This window comes from Canis lupus, chromosome 22 (genome assembly GCF_011100685.1).
Source record: "Canis lupus familiaris isolate Mischka breed German Shepherd chromosome 22, alternate assembly UU_Cfam_GSD_1.0, whole genome shotgun sequence".
Taxonomy (NCBI): Eukaryota; Metazoa; Chordata; class Mammalia; order Carnivora; family Canidae; genus Canis; species Canis lupus.
Window position 1 is genome coordinate 2,186,117 of NC_049243.1, and position 12,201 is coordinate 2,198,317.

At 41.8% G+C, this 12,201-nt stretch overlaps 1 protein-coding gene across 2 annotated transcripts in view; it reads left to right on the top strand.

Annotated features, from left to right (window-relative positions):
• The window catches only part of RCBTB1 (RCC1 and BTB domain containing protein 1), a 48,068-nt gene extending 35,867 nt beyond the window's left edge, over positions 1-12,201 (top strand). For both annotated transcript variants that reach the window (XM_038569460.1, XM_038569461.1), the window contains exons 11-13: positions 2,502-2,653; positions 3,173-3,303; positions 9,796-12,201. In XM_038569460.1, coding sequence (XP_038425388.1) covers positions 2,502-2,653; positions 3,173-3,303; positions 9,796-9,936 — 424 coding nt within the window. In that variant the 3' untranslated portion in view covers positions 9,937-12,201. The remainder of the gene's footprint in view (positions 1-2,501; positions 2,654-3,172; positions 3,304-9,795) is intronic.

Sequence of the window (12,201 nt, forward strand, 5' to 3'; positions counted from 1 at the left end):
AGATATCAATAACTCTTTCTTTTTTTGCATTCTCCATTTTTTTTTTTTTTTTGTTATTCCGCAAAATGGGGACTGAAAAGGAATAATAGCCTTGGCAGTAGAGAGAAATGGTACAACTTAATATCTTTGTGAATAGGATCCGTGCGTTATCAAAGAGTTTTGCCCATGTGTGTAAATGTGCACTCGTGTGCCTTTTTGAAAAGGCATGTGGTAGTGTAAATATTTGTCTATATTGTGTTGGGGTTTTTTCTTTTTCCTTCTTTTTTTTTTTTTTTTTTTTTTAGATAGAGAATGAGAGGGAGAGAGAGAGAGAGAGGGAGAGAGTGTGCGCGCTGTGAGCCGAGGGTGGGAGAAAGGGAGAGAGAATCCCAGTCTCTGTGCTGGGCGATGCCGGGGGCTTGATCTCACCACCCTGAGATCATGACCTGAGCTGAAATCAGGAGTCTGACACTTAACTGAGCGACCCAGGAGCCCTGTCTATATTGTGTTTTATTTTTTTTTTATTTTTATTTTTTTAAATTTTTTTTTTTTTTTTTTTAATTTATGATAGTCACAGAGAGAGAGAGAGAGAGAGAGAGGCAGAGACCTAGGCAGAGGGAGAAGCAGACTCCATGCACCAGGAGCCCGACGTGGGACTCGATCCCGGGTCTCCAGGATCACGCCCTGGGCCAAAGGCAGGCGCTAAACCGCTGCGCCACCCAGGGATCCCTATATTGTGTTTTAAATGAGGATCTTGTGACTATTTATTTCCATTGACAAATGAATTTACACGCTTAAAAAAATCTAAAACATTGTTAATGAAGAGTATGTCCTCTTTTACACTTAAAGATTCATTTTTCCCCAAGCAGAAAACTCTCATGGTCCAGAATGGGTCTCTGACCATGAGGGCCATCTAATTCCTAATTAAAGGAATGTTCTTTAGATAGATGACGGGATTGTGTTTATTAATAGTCGTTTGGACCCTTGCTCCCTGAGGCTTCCGTTACTGAGAAAGAGGCGTATGAAGTGAGGCCATTGAGAGTTGGACTGCCCATTTACAAGACCCTTTTGAGATTTAGTTAAAAACCTATTTACATGGGGCACCTGCGTGGCTCAGTGGTTGAGCGTCTGCCTTTGGCCCAGGGCGTGATCCTGGGATCCAGGATTGAGTCCCCGGACAGGCTCCCTGCATGGAGCCTGCTTCTCTCTCTGCCTGCGTCTCTTTCTCTGTGTGTCTCTCATGAATGAATAAAATCTTTAAAAAATAAAAATCTATTTACAAAATAACATGATATAAGGGAACACAAAAGCCATGTATCAGTCATTACTGCTATATGTCAGTCATTACTAAGAAAGTAAATATCTGAACCAATGTATTAAAAGATGAACTGGAAATGTTCCTTTTTTCTGTGAACCTGTGGTCAGCCCGTCTCTTCCTTCAATTGCTCATTCCTTGCCTAGACAACTATTTCTTTTTACTATTCAGATGAAGCAATATCTTATGGAGTTGGGGCCATTCTTTTAGTTGTGAATGGATTTTGAAAATACTGTGTTTATTTACACCACATCTCATTTTAAAAGGACCTGGAAAGATGGCTTTTTAAAACTGAAGTATATTGCCTACTTAAGAAATCTCAGTCTTTAGTAATTAGTTTCTCCTGCAGGTGGCTTTTTTACATGCAAATACTACATAAAAAGACCCGCTTAGGTTTTTTTGAAATTTGTGACCCTCCTAGTGAATATATTTTGTACATAAGTTGGTAACAGGCTTGAGAGGATCGGAAAGGGAGCAGGTCAAAGCAGAGGAACAATATATAGGCCTGATGGCTGTTTTGAAGATGTATCAGAAAAGAAGGAAAATTAGCATGTAAGGTAATGGGATAATAATCAGCCTAAATGTAATCCAGTTAACATTTAAAGCCATTTTAAGAATATGCTGATTACGTGAAAATTAAAAACCAAATAAGTTATTTGAATGATTTTTTTTTAAAGATTCTCTTTATTTATTCATGAGAGAGACACACAGAGAGAGGCAGAGACACAGGCAGAGGGAGAAGCAGGCTCCATGCAGGAGCCTGATGTGGGACTCGATCCTGGGACCCCAGGATCACGCTCTGAGCCAAAGGCAGACGCTCAACCGCTGAGCCACCCAGGGGTCCCCAAATGATGTTGATATAGTCAAAGGTTTGAACTCTCATTCCTGAATTTCTTTTAATTTCATTGTTAAAATGCATTTCCCTACAACACTTTTTAAGAAAAACAAGTGAGCAGAGTGGTTGATCTGAATGAGGACTGTCAAATTATATTCGGTGTACCGCGTGGTACTTCTAGGCTCTGTTTATAATTCTTAATATTTAATGGGAGATACTCGTCAAAAAAATGCAAGTGAATATATGCAAGAAGTGAATGCGAAAGCCTGTGCTAGCGAAAGGTTCCTGATCCTGGAGCGTGTGGGCCCCAGTGTAGCAGTAGGTAGGGACGCCTGTAATACCGCACTAGGTAACTTTCCATGTTCTGTTTAGGTGTGAGCACTTTCGCTCCATGTTCCAGTCTTACTGGAACGAGGATATGAAGGAGGTGATAGAAATAGACCAGTTTTCTTACCCAGTGTACCGTGCCTTTCTCCAGTACCTCTACACAGACGCAGTGGACCTGCCGCCCGAGGATGCTATAGGTACCTCAGCCGCCGGGACGGGCCGAGCCGCGCGGTCAGAATCCCTCTCATGGTCTAATAGCGCTGAAGTGTGAAAGTGTGTCATTTATTGGTTTTTACGTGGCTTTCAGACCGTATTTGAAGTAAATGTCTTTAAAAATAGTGTTATATAATTATTATGGTTAAAAATTGCGGCCACAAGTTACGATCGTGGACTATGTTAATCTGTTGATACTGAAGTATACATTGCTTAATGCGTTTAGCATCTCATCTTGGAAACAAAATCGGGGCGGGAGGTCCTGTTTATTCCCCTCTGTGTTGTAGAAGAAGTTGTATGAAGTGAGTGTAGGGGAGGTCAGTTCTGGGATGGGGGGGGAGGTAAGGCATGAAAAGGATTTATTTAATAAACTTTAGAGTATTATTCACTAAGGAACTTCTGATTTATCTACATAACTTTTTGGCAAAATGAAATATGTATGTTCATAAATTGTGGGAAATTAGCGTAAACTTGATTAAACCTTCCATACTTTTTGCTTTTAGGTCTTTTGGACTTGGCCACGTCTTACTGTGAAAACCGACTGAGAAAGCTTTGTCAGCACATTATCAAGCGCGGAATTACTGTCGAGAATGCGTTTTCACTGTTCTCTGCTGCAGTCAGATACGATGCAGAGGTAACATAAAATAACAAACAGAAACTCCCCATGGCCGCCCCCCTGCCCCGCCCCCCCCCTCCCGCCTTCTTGCATGAGACAAGGAACTGGAGTAATTTCACTTCTCTTTAGGGAATCCATGAACTGACTGAGCCCTAAAAAAATGAAATCTGGCCTTGCTTAGTTTATTCTATGTTCATAGTTTCAAAAATGGTTGTTTTTCTACTTTCATTTTTAACTAAGAAAAGAAACTGAGGTCCAAGCAGCTGTCCTGCAGGTTGGAATAGAAAGTGTCCTACCCAGTTAGGCTGTTGCCATATTTTAGCTTGAGGTGCTTCTCAAGGTCAGCACACATATTTCTTTCAAGACTCACTTTGCCGTCTCCCTAAGTCTACCGTGTTGTAAACCAAGGATGCTGTATGATTCCTATCTGTGTATGCTCTGAAACTCTTTGTCTTTTTCTAATTATAACTCAATTATTCATGTGTGAAGAACTTGCTCTGGACTCCTTTCTGTTTGTGTGTTTGGTTGTGAATGATTGGTTTTGTACAGATTGAATTCTTTTTTAAAAAATTAATTTATTCGTAATAGACACAGAGAGAGGCAGAGACACAGGCAGAGGGAGAAGCAGGCTCCCTGCGGGGAGCCTGATGCAGGTCTTGATCCCAGGACCCAGGGGTCACAGCCTGAGCTGAAGGCAGACACTCAACCACTGAACCACCCAGGCGTCCCTGGATCGAATTCTTAATCTAGGATTCATGGATCTCTAGAGAGTCCATGAATAAATGGCCTTTGGGGAGTCTAAAATTTTGCATTTAGTGCATTTTCTTGAAGTTAAGGACTAGAATGTCATCAGATTGTAAGCCGCTTGAGAGCAGGAACAGTTTCTTAGTCATCTCTGAACCCCGTAGTGCCTGGCACACAGTAGGCACTGGGTAATAAATGTCTGTTGAACTGAATGAATATGGTACCACCTGAGGACGTATTAAGGAGAGCTGGTGAACTAAAGGCTGGTATGGTTGGTTTTATAAATTTATAGAGAACAGGGCAGCCCCGGTGGCTCAGTGGTTTAGCGCCGCCTTCAGCCCAGGATATGATCCTGGAGTCCCGGGATCGAGTCCCACGTCGGGCTCCCTGCATGGAGTCAGCTTCTCCCTCTGCCTGTGTCTCTGTCTGTGTCTCTGCCTCTCTCTCTCTCTGTCTTTCATGAATGAATAAATAAAATCTTAAAAAAAAAATTTATAGAGAACAAAAGGTAGAGAGCAATAGCCTTGGAGTTCAAGAGGTCTGACTAAGGCAGACACCTTTAATGACACAGCCCATTCTTAGAGGGATTTTGTCATCATTTGACCAGGCACAGTGCCTGGCATCTGGGGATTTACCAAACACCTGCAGAGGTCTGTAACTGTGGCCTCGGTGTGGGGGAAGACAGACTTCATCTTTATCACACTTAGGGATAAGAATGGATCATTGTGTCTTATATTTTTCACAATGCATCCTATTTTTATTTGAGATTATATTATGATTATAAATAATTGATAAGGTCAAACAGCTGACTTTCACTGTGGCCTGGCAACAGATGGAGTGATGATCAAAGTAGATCATTTCTAATAGGAAATGGAAGTATAGATTTTCTGCCTCTTCTGTGACTCCATTGAACTTCTTTATTACAAGTGCTCTTTCTTTAGGTTCCATTCTACCCAGTGATACAATTTTTAACTGGCTGATGTCTGTTCTGTCCGTTTGTTAATTGACTTCAGCATCTTCTCTGGGTCTCTCCCTACCACTCTTCCCTGCTAATGAGGTCCACATTCCTGGGATTAGGATATTGCTGACTAAAACCAGTTAGAACCATCTGGCCAGAGGAAAACATCTCCGCACTAGGTGCTGGAAATTTCTCACTTTAAGCTAAAATCTACCCCAGAAAGTTCACAGAAAAAAACGTTGTGCCACATCTGCCCCTGCCAGTTCATCGTTTGTTGTTTTTTTTATTTACCTGTTTTCATTTTTCTCATATTAAGTATAGACACATTAAATAATTAAATACTGTCCCTTCCTTGAGACTGAAAATACATGTGATTCCCTAGAGTCTGTGAGAGTATGGGCCTTTGGTCGGCACTCAAAAGTGTATGTGGAGTTAAATGAATGATTAAATGTATTCAAAATACCTCAGCACAAAGCTGTGCTTTTTAAAAAATGCAAAAACCAAAACCCCCAACCCCACAAAAACTATACATTCAGTGTAGGAAAATTAGAAAACAGAAGACAAAAAGAGAAAGAACCACCTCTGTCTTTCTAGGCTCTCTCTATTTTTAGATTCTTACAGGAGTTCTATAAATGACTAATGTACTTTCACATTGTAGTTTCTTCTAAAATGTAGTAAGTAAATAATAAAGTGTTTAGGATATAAAAATAAAACCCACTTACCGTATCCATTAGTTGATAGGAAGCTACTCTTAAGTCAGATTGGAAATTAATTGCCAAAAAAATTGAGTGACTTTCAGAAGTTCTGCTTAGGGAGACCAGATGACTCTTCCTTCATCCTGGGGTTGAAGCACTAGGAAGATGGAGATTATGTGCTCCTCGTGTTTTTTGTCTTTTCTGAAAGTTTTTGCAGTTCCTCTGTACCCCCTTTGACAAGATAGTTTCAAAGCAAATATATGCACATAAAAGCAACAAAAATGACTCAGTAGTGAGGAAGATTGTTTTACAGTAAGCTGCTCGTGGAGCCCTTGAGTTGTGAGTGCTTTGTCAGGCTCTCTGTAGGTTGTGACTGAAGGGCTTCGCACAGGAGCACTTCTCTATCCCTCCAGTACAAACCCAAATGAACATTGCCATCAAGGGAGAAAATGTGAATGAAACGCTGTACCAAGAGAGTTCTAGATCTCATTACATGAATTTTGAAATGTTTCTATTTATACTGTTTCAGGAAGTTTTTGTTTTTTGTTTTTGTTTTTTTTTTTTTAAAGATTTTATTTTCTCATGAGAGAGAGAGAGAGGTGGAGACACAGGCAGAGGGAGAAGCAGGCTCCCTAAAGGGAGCCCGATGGAGGACTCGATCCCGGGACCGCCGGATCACAACCTAAACCAAAGGCAGAAGCTCAACCACTGGGCCACACGGGTGTCCCAAATTTTTGTTTTCTATATATGTTTGAACATTAGGAGAAATAGTTGAGAACCAGAGTAGGGAGCTTCCCAGAAAGTCCTACTTGCTGGGCAACTTATGTCCTAAGATTTTGCTATTGGTGGGAAGCCATAAATAATAAGGCCAGGAATCTAATTCCAGAATTGGTTTGGGATATTGGTATTGAAAAGTTTTATGCTAAAGCCAGATGGTGAGGTTTTTTTTCCTTCTTTTTTGAAATTAAAAGTTTTCCATGATCAGTAGACTGTATTTTTTTGGTTAGTGAGACAAAGCACCTTATTTTGTCCTGTGTAGTAAGACATTTAAGTATTCTAAAAAACAAAACCAAAGACCACTGTGATCTAGAATATTTCGCACCTGACACACACTATAAAATAAATTCTAAACTTAAAGTTTTGGGGTTTCATTTTTACTATCCTAACATGTTTGGACATAAGTAGGAGTAATTCACAGTCTCTTGCCATCTGGAATGCGTCTCGAGTGGGGCTTGTGACACAGAGGCCGCCTATGTCACCCTGGCCACGTGCCTTCCATAGAATTCTTAGCATTCACCTATTTTAGCTTTGGAGGACTTAGGATTGGTTAAGTTCATTCAGGCTGTAGTAGCATTTTTTTAAATGTGGGTATTAAAGCCATCAGTTGTTTGTGGTTTATTTTGTTACTAAAGAAAAATCTATAGAAAGAAAAAACAAGTTATCTTCAGAGTATACAAGTTAATGAAATAATTTAAATGACAGAAAATTTGGATTGAATTTATAAATTATTTCAGAATAGCAATTTATTTTGAGTTTCCTTGCTAATTGCAGCAAAGCTGATATTTTATCTGTTTTACCTCGGAACCACTTTATAATAATTTCACCACCATTTATTCATTAATAAGGAATTCAGTTTTAGTAAAGTACCAAGAATACTGTTTTAGAGCCCCTGATTTTATACTCTCCCCGACTTCTGTATTCCATGCGCCTTAAGAAGATGCTTTCAATCTATGATGAGCCTCATCTACTGGTCAGATGATCCTTCTTGTTCTTCTTGGAGATACTTTATATAAAGCCCAGCAATCCTGTTCTAGGTAATTTACTAGCTGGTAAGCGCTGTGTTTTCTGGGTAGTGAAGATATGACCATTTGCAGAATAAGGTGAACAGATCATGTTTGGTTCTTCAAATACTTAAGAGTTATCAGAAAAACCTTTATCTCATTTACACATCAAAGGCAAACTGGCTCAGGGCGCTGGCTCCGGGGTCAGCTGCGTGGCCGAGCTCCTCCGGTTCACGCAAGTGAACCTGCAAACCCAGTTTCTCTCTCTCCAGGTGCGTTCACTGCTTCCTTTTCTGTAGATCTGCCTTAAGCAAGATTCAGTTATTAAACAACAATTACTTATATAAATAACCCAGATTTAGATTATTTTCAGGATTCTCTAGTTAGACTTTTAATGTTTGAAACTGCAAAACATTTTTTGAATCCTGAGATCTCTCACCAATTCAGACTAGCTGGAGGGGAAGGGAAGGCACTTTGATGGGCCTATTTTCATTAATGTGTGGAGTGATTTGTCAGTAGAGCACCCTTTGTAAACTTGTGCTACATAAAAAGTTCTTAAAGTTTATACTCAAGACAGCCTCTGTGTAATTAGTAAACTGGACAAACTTGTTTTTTCCACACGTACTCTAAAAAACTTGAATTCCAGATTTCTAGACATGGACACGATAAGGTTTTGCAGTGTGAGAATTTAGTGCTGTCTTCTTTGAATCTGAAATTACGTAATAAAAAGTTAATATTTAAAGATCCTTGTCTGATACATGGCATGGTTTGAAGAACTTTCTGTGCTAATGACTGGTTATTTCTCCCTAAATTATGTGTAAAAAAACTAGTTTTCTATTTTTGATGAATAAAATCGAAATGACTTTTATCTCCCCGTGGAATATAATTTAGTACCGAAAGCTGTTGCTTGATCTTTGGGTCGTAGTACCAGGGGGAGGGCGTTTTCCTCAGTAATAGCACGAGAAGGAGGTTCTACATAGTCTAACACTTTAGTTTATTAAAATACACAGAACGTTCAGCTGTATTTCAGCCTCCTGGACTCTCCTGTTAAAAAATGTTGATGCGAAGATTGTGCTGATATTTTAAACGCATCGCGAATTATGTGGGAAACAAAACTCTGGCAGCAACTGACTGACGCATGTTAGACGTGACATATGTCCTACTGGCTAGGATGGGAAGGGGACATCCTTCAGCTGGGGACAGAGGGACCCTTAGAGGAAGGAGGCATCCGTTTGCAGGGGTCGCGCTGAGAGAGTAGGAGGGGACGTGTCTCCGCCTGCAGCTCCCGTCCCACGGTGGCTGGACACGTGGAGCCACACGGCAGCTTCAGCGGTGTCGGGCTCCTGGTTTGGTCGAGGCCTGAGTGTTGACCTCCAGCGTAGCTGGCAAGGTCATAAAAATCCAGGTGTTTGTGATAAGAGCTTTCGGCGCGCGTCACCGTCATAACGTAGACCTTGTATACATTCCGGCACTAACGGGTTCAGCAGATGCACGTTCCAGTCTGAAGGACGAACAGTGCCTGGGAGTTAGGCTGGGGACGAACGGCTGTCTTCGCCTGGGCGGCACCGGGTGTCTGGGTGCCCTGGGTGCCCTGGGTGACCACCCCTTCCTGCTTTACCGCCTGCGCAGGTTTCTCTCCTTTGAGCGTCGGTAGTGGGAGACCCTTGACCGAACGAACACTCTGGTCTCGGAGTCTTCTCCCCGGATTGGCTCTCCGAGGAGTTAGCGTGGTGGGAACTGTAGGCTGCTCTCCCTCGTGGCTTTGGGGATGAAGACATTTTCTGTGGGAGAGCGCGAAAGTGGATTTGAGGTCCTCGGAAGTTCTTCCCTCGTCTGATGTGTCTCTTCATCACTTTCTGTTTCTTAAAACCTTCCTGAAGCTAAATGTTAATGCTTCTCTCTGACTTCTTGACCGTGGCGAAACACCTGATGGGCTGAAGTTGCGCTCAGCTCTGGTTTTCATTGGTACTGAGGACGGACGGACGGACGGACGGACGGACGCTACTGTGTGGCCTCCGGGACGGGGTCCCGGCGCGTGAGTGACCGCGTGGCCGTGCTCAGGCTGTCCCCCCGGCGCTGTGAGTGGCTCTGTGTTCTCGGGCGTCGGGCCTGAGGTGGTGGACTCATTGCTACACTGTGCTTTGGCTAAGTAGCGCGTGCCTGGCTGGTACCACCTGTGGCCACTTGTTTGCTGAGGTGGAGCTCTCTGGCCTCAAACATCTTTCCTAGGGGAGGGCGGAGGACTTGGGGTGAGGGGTTGGGATAGAAGTAATCCGATCAAAGTTAATAAAAAAGGCCTCTTCTTGTTTTTATTTTTGTTGTGTGTGTCCAGGACTTAGAAGAATTCTGCTTTAAGTTTTGCATCAATCATTTGACAGAAGTTACACAGACTGCAGCATTTTGGCAAATGGATGGCCCTCTGCTAAAGGAATTCATTGCTAAAGCCAGTAAATGTGGAGCCTTTAAGAACTGAAGCCCACGGCCCTGGGTGCTGTGAGTGCTCTGGGGCGCGGGCGCCTGGCGTGCTTTGTGCTGTGTGGGGGATGTAATTTTGCAGGTAAAACCCCATCCGGTGGGTTTTTATTCCACATCTGAGACACAGCGCTCCGCGTAGGAATATATGAAGGATGTACAGCGTTTCCCGAACCCACTTTGAACAACTCTTATTTCCAGACACGTGTATCTCCAATGTGACCTTGATTTGGCTGGAACATTGTAAAGGGGGGAAAGCTTAGCTGCTGGTTATTTTGCGTGTTGTTTTTGATGAGAGGACCCTCTGAACTTGGGAAGGGGGATCTGAGGCGATTCCCCAGGTTCACACACTGACAGCCCTTTGACACCGGGAAGGGGGATCGTTTGTGGGTTGTGAGATAGTCCCAGAGGCCCCACCCTGAGCCAGGGATGCTGACCTTGGGACATGTTGAAATGCTGCGTTAGTTGCTAGTTCAATAGCCATACTGTGAAGGTGTAGTGGAGGGAGTTTGGGGCTTTTGTGAAGGTGTAGTTAGGGTAGTTTGCAGTGTTTGCACCACTGGGGACCTTTTTTGACTTCATGATTGTATCAAAGTAATAGTGTAACAGGAGTCCAGCGTGTCGAGATGATGAACGTGTAGAGATGAACTTCTCAGTCAGCCGAGATCTCTCGTGAGTCTGGACTACCTGTGAAAAGTTGATAATGAAGGAGTTTTGGACAAAGGTCAATATTTTATGAATTAGAATCTCCACTACTATCCAACAGTGTTTTGTTTTATTAGGACAGAGTCTGAGAACTGAAGTTTAAATTACCGCTCCCCCCCCCCCCCCCCCGCCCTGTTTCCCCTCGAAATGCTCATCATGGGAGGAAAGTAATGACATGCTCAGTATAGCCTTGCCTTCCTAAATTACGGCTGCTGGATCGTCAGATCTATTGTATCCCACTCAGAGAAGTGGTTCTTAAAACCACCTTTCTGGCAGGTCTTGGAATGCGTTTTAGCCCTTTTATCTAGGCCGAGTATCACAGATTTGCTTATCTGTAACCTCATTTTAGATTTCCTCACCTTTTAATTGTGTTACATATAATATTTCGCACAGCTTTCATTTTAGATTTCCTCACCTTTTAATTGTGTTACGTATAATATTTCACACAGTTTAACTTTGAAAAAGGATCAAAATTATGGTTTCGCTGAAAGATCCTATTTAAAAGGATCTGTTCAGTTTGGTTTGTATTTTTTGTTTTGTTTTTTTGTTTTTGTTTTTGTTTGGTCTGATTATGAAACGTGACTTTGGGAGGAAGAGTGTTCAGCTTTGGGTTCTATCACGTGTGTCCGTTGAGCCCCCTGTAAGAACAGAGCTTTGTTCTGCTCTCTGGCCCACGGACTCATTTCCATTTGTGAACTCTTTCCTGCTTGGAAGTTCCTTCCTCTGAACTTGGAGCCTAAGTACCTTTTCGGAGCCAAATTAACCAGAGGGTGAAGAAGATACGCTGCAGCTGCTATTTTTAGCAGTGTTTCTAGGTGTGTCTAGGGGGTTGAGTGGGAGTAAGGGCCCCAAACATAGTTCATTGATAAGATGATTATAAATCTAGAGATCCCAGTTCCCTTTTCTTGACCATGTCACAGGTGATTGAAGCCCAGTCAATTATTACATTAGACTTACTTCTGCAACATGATAGAACTTTTCTTACTAGGTTGATAAATGCACATTAATTTGATTATTAGCTATGATGGGTAGTGTTTGTAACAATCACTGTTCCGTAGGCTTATGATCTGGACAACCAAGAACTTCAGTATGTTTACTATTACTCTTACTTGAAAAAGAAAACTTAAAAAAGAAGCACAAAATAAAGCAGTAGATCCATTTCCGCAGATTGTTCATTCAACAGATATTTACTGAGGTTCCTCATATACGTGAAGAGCCACTTTTCATAGTAGATTACTGAGTAATTCGTACGAACATGTGCGTAGTGAAGAAAATGGGAGTAAGTCCTTTGAAAAGTACTTGAGTATCTTTTTTTTTTTTTTAAATACACTCTTATTTTTCTACTTGGTTTTATTGTTAATCATAGCAGGAAAGGAAAACTGTTCTTTGAATTTTTTTTTTCATCTGATGTAATAAAGAAAGCCAAAGTATTCATATTTCTTAAGCTAGCCCTAAATGTACTCTTGAACTTTTACTGGAACAATGTTTGATACTCTAGTGTATAGACTGTATTTATGTAACATTTAGAATGACATATTAATAAATAATCTAGTAAGACGTG